Source organism: Populus nigra, chromosome 2 (assembly GCF_951802175.1).
Source record: "Populus nigra chromosome 2, ddPopNigr1.1, whole genome shotgun sequence".
NCBI classification, from domain to species: Eukaryota; Viridiplantae; Streptophyta; class Magnoliopsida; order Malpighiales; family Salicaceae; genus Populus; species Populus nigra.
Genome location: NC_084853.1, coordinates 36,920,257 through 36,924,712, shown reverse-complemented (window position 1 = coordinate 36,924,712; position 4,456 = coordinate 36,920,257). Strand labels below are relative to the sequence as shown.

General features: G+C 32.7%; 1 protein-coding gene and 1 long non-coding RNA gene across 3 annotated transcripts; one reads left to right on the top strand and one right to left on the bottom strand.

Moving 5' to 3' along the window:
• The first annotated feature begins 2,225 nt into the window (after window positions 1-2,225).
• On the top strand, window positions 2,226-4,015 carry LOC133681496 (omega-hydroxypalmitate O-feruloyl transferase-like). Of its 2 annotated transcripts, XM_062104546.1 has the most exons (3): window positions 2,226-2,360; window positions 2,454-2,920; window positions 3,004-4,015. In XM_062104546.1, the coding sequence occupies exons 2-3, from the start codon at window positions 2,471-2,473 to the stop codon at window positions 3,868-3,870; spliced, it is 1,317 nt and encodes a 438-aa protein (XP_061960530.1). In that variant the 5' UTR covers window positions 2,226-2,360; window positions 2,454-2,470; the 3' UTR covers window positions 3,871-4,015. The 2 variants fall into 2 exon arrangements, with proteins under 2 accessions (XP_061960530.1, XP_061960528.1); XM_062104544.1 differs by having other exon boundaries at window positions 2,275-2,920.
• A 191-nt stretch (window positions 4,016-4,206) lies between these two features.
• LOC133681486 (uncharacterized) lies at window positions 4,207-4,456 on the bottom strand. Its single transcript, XR_009836529.1, has 2 exons — window positions 4,341-4,456; window positions 4,207-4,255 (listed from the first exon to the last, which is right to left on the bottom strand). It is a non-coding gene; the product is annotated as an uncharacterized LOC133681486 (long non-coding RNA).

The following is a 4,456-nucleotide window of genomic DNA, read 5'->3' as shown; positions in this document are numbered from 1 at the left end:
GATTATAAATCGCTGGATCAATTAAAATTGCAACAGTCATATTTATATTTAATTAAATATTGCAGTTGACACCTCAGCTTTTTAAAGTATTTTTCATTCTAAAACATATTAAAATAATATATATTTTTTTATTTTTAAAAAATTATTTTTGATATTAACACATCAAAATCATTTAAAAAAATATATTAATTTAAAGTAAAAAAATAATTTTTTTTAAATTTTTTTAAAAAGCATTTCCAAGACGTAATAACAAACACAGTTTCTAGAATCCTTTGACTTCTGAGCTCTCTATTATTTATGCGTGCATGTCACCAGCCCTTGTGGCCTGATAATCCAAATTTTAAACCTAACCTAAATGTCAACTAGTAAATGGGGACCTAACTGCTCAATTAACCAATATATTGATCTACTGATGAAAGAACTGGAATTAGTGGCATATAAAAGGCAGAGTGTAGTTTGTCATTCCATACATGCAAGGTAATAAAGACACGTCAGCTATCAGGGAAAAAAAAAAACAATAACCATAGATGTGTGTAAAGGTGGCATTTAGCATTTTTATGATACATTCTGTCTCCATTATTTCTACCCAGAACATTATATTTTTAGATTTTAAAAATTTCCTCATGGTTTTGACAGTTTTTTAATTTTTTATTAATCAATCCATCAGTTAATTTTAAATTTAAATAGATATCACAGTTATAAATTATAATTATAATTATAATATTTAATTAAATATCATAGTTCTCACCCATGACATTCAAAACTGCGTTGTTGTTATTATTATTATTATTATTTTGCTTTTGTGTTATTTATTTGTATAATTGCCTTATTTATCTCTCCATGTCCCTACAAAATTATTGCTTGAGCAATTTCAGCAACTTTCATAGACTAAATGACTGTATTTTTAAAAATAGCATTAAATATTTTTTTAAAAACGACAACAGATTCAATTTGTTTTCCACAAAATAGCACATTTTAATGGGCTGGGTTTTTAAGAGCAGCATAATAACGTAGATTGTGTTCTTTGAAACATAACAACTCAATTCTTTTTAAATCTATAATTGTGTCATTACTAAAAACTTTTTTTTAGCCTATATTACCTTTCCCAAACCCTTTTTTGAAAAAAAAAAAAGTGTTGTCTTGAAAAGAAATTCAGATAGATATATGTAAAGAGAGTTGAGAGATTAATGCATGGTGTCACTTCATTAATGATCGGTCGGGTTCTAGATCAACTTATCAGATCAGTTTAGATTTCTAAACTATTAAATGAGAGTTATTAAATAGATTATTTTGTTTCTGGTAGCATAATTTTTTTTTTAAAATATAATATTAAAAAATAATATAAATTATATTTTAAAACCCCAACTAACAATTTAAATTATTAAGTTTTTACATATAGATTATAGATTATATTAGAGATAATAAACACACAACTTGTATGATTTTTTTTAAAAAAATCATCACATAATAAAATATCCAAATTTATTTGCACACTACTAGATTTGAACCGGTTTTTGTTCTAAAAAACCGAGCCAAACCGAAAAACCAAGCTAAACTGGTTTGAACCGGTTTTTGTTCTAAAAAACAGAACTTAACCGAAACTGGTCGGTTTGAACCGGTTTCAGTTTTTTTTAATTCAGTTTGGTTATTTTTTTTTATAAAAACCAAACTAAACCGAAAATGATCCTCTCTAAAAGATTGGTGAGAAAAAAGGCTTTTTTTGAAATAAATTAATACCAAATCAAGCATAGTCAATAGCCAATAGCCAATAGCCAAAAGAATGGATGATTAGCTTTTAAAACAATAAAGAATCATAATTATTTTTTTTCCTCAAAACTACAGAGACTAATTTATAATCTACTCATTTTTTTATAATTGATTAATGTTTTTTTCCCTTTGTTCATTTCAGTTCTAATATTTATATATAAAAAAACATTATTTTCTAATATCATAAAATAATTTTCTTATTAGCTATTTTTTTTTAATACCCAATCAAGCTCAGTCCTGTAGAATCCTCCGACTTCTGAGCTCTCTAATATTTATGCGTGCATGTCATCAGCCCTTGGGAGCCTCATAATCCAAATTTTGAACCTAACCTATACGCATTTATTTTAACAGTTAAACAGTAGTTTATAGAGTCTAAGGCAACTCTAAATGTCAACTACCAAATGCAGACCTAACTTCTCGATTAACCAATATCGACTTTGAGTAATTGATCGACTGATGAAAGAACTGGAATTAGTGGCGTATAAAATGCAGAGTGTAGTTTGTCATTACATACATTCCATGCAAGGTAATAAAGACAGATCAGCTATCAGAAAATAGAAAAAGAAGAATCATAACCATAGTTGTGTGTAAAGGTGGTATTTAGCATTTTTATGATACATTCTGTCTCCATTATTTCTCATCTCTTCAGTTGTTTATGGTTAAATTTCATAGCAAGTGTCCTGCAGGTTGTGCTTGTGTTTCCATGGAAGGAACGGGAAAACATGGAGGTGACCAGCTTTCAGTTAAGAAGTCAGAACCCGTTCTAATAGAACCTGAAACAAGGACTCATAGTGGGTTTTTTTTCTTATGCAATCTTGATCACATTGCCACTCATTCCGTGCAAACAGTGTACTTCTACAAGGCAAAGAAAGGGGGAGGCAGTCGTGACACCCTCAGTGACACATTTAAACAATCTCTGGCCAAGATTCTGGTGCATTATTACCCTCTCGCAGGGAGATTAAGATTAGGATCTGATGGGAAGTATAATGTGGAGTGTACCAATGAAGGGGTGTTGTTTGTGGAAGCAAGAGCAAATTGTAACATGGATCAAGTTGACGTTAAAGTAATTATTGATGATCAAACAGCAGGGAAGCTTGTCTATGGATCTCCAGATCCTGAGAACATACTGGAAAAGCCTCTAATGACTGCACAGGTGCATTTTTTTGTTCTTTTTTTCACGTTTTGTCTGTCTGAATTAATCTAGTAGTTAAATACTTGCCAACTTTTCCTTTACAGGTTACAAGGTTCAAGTGTGGAGGTTTTGCTTTGGGATTATCAATTAGCCACTGCATAGCTGATGGGCTATCAGCAATGGAGTTTATCAAATCATGGTCCGAAACAGCCAGAGGGATGCCGTTAACCACTAAACCATTTCTTGATAGATCAATTTTGAGGTCTAGACAACCTCCTAAAATTGATTTTCCTTTCGACCAGTACGCTCCTGCAGAAACCAGTAACGTATCAAACATATCAAATCCATTTCAAGGAGAGCAGATTCTGACGAAATGCTTCCTGTTTGATTCCAACAAGCTTGCAATACTGAAGAACATGGCAATGGAGGACGGAACCATCAAAAGCTGCTCAAACTTCACAGTGCTCACAGCTTTTGTGTGGCGTGCTCGCTGCAAGGCACTGCAGATGAATCCCGATCAAGCAACTCCACTTCTGTTTGTACTCGACGTTCGATCCAAGCTTAATCCACCACTTCCCAAAGGATACTTTGGCAACGGAATTGTCTTAAGCACTTGCCCTGGGAGGGCAGGAGAATTGATTAAAAACCCACTATCTTTTGCAGTGGAAGAAGTGCAGAATGGAATAAAAATGGTGAATGAGGAGTTTGTCAGGTCATGGATTGATTACCTTGAAGTGATGGGAGCAAAGGACTTTCCTTTACACTCCTATTTTAAAGTTTCTTCATGGACTAGACTTTCAATTGAGTGTTCAGACTTTGGATGGGGAGAGCCAGCACAGTTTGCTTGCGCAAACTTGCCTAAAGATTCAGCTTTTTTCCTACCAGATGGAAAAGAAAAAAAGGGCATTAATTTGATTTTGGATTTGCCAGTTACTGCCATGAGCACCTTCCAGGAGCTAATGCTTCTGTAATGTAATCTGATGGAAAATTAATTAGAGATTGATTATCCATCATCGGTACTCGATGGCGGATTGTGTGTTTTTCGGAAATAATTTCCTCATCCTTCCCTGTTATCGGAAATAAATATTACTATTATTGCTATGCTAATGGAAGCAATCTCCGGTTAAACCAAAATGACGGATTGTGTGTTTTTCGGGTGTTTTTTAGGAGGGATAAAGATATCAATTATCTTTTATTTATTTATTTATTTTTATAATTGGTATTTCAATTTAGTTTTTATCAATTAAATTGCTAATTTATTAATTCAACAACCACACAAACACTCGGTTTACAGTCACAAAGACAGCTTCCTGTTCAGCTCTGCAATCTGTTCATCTGGCTGGCTAGGCTAGCAACCTAGCATCAGGCAAGGACAGCTTCATATCATCTTTCAACCAACTTGGATATTTTACAGTCACAAAGATTGATAAAAGCTTATGACCTGAATTTTAATTGTTCTGTTACTCAAAATGCTCTCCTTTCATCGTCGATGAATTCACAGAAGCTCACCTGTTACTTTAGCATACCATGTTTTTAAAAGAAAAGAACTTCCAGAGG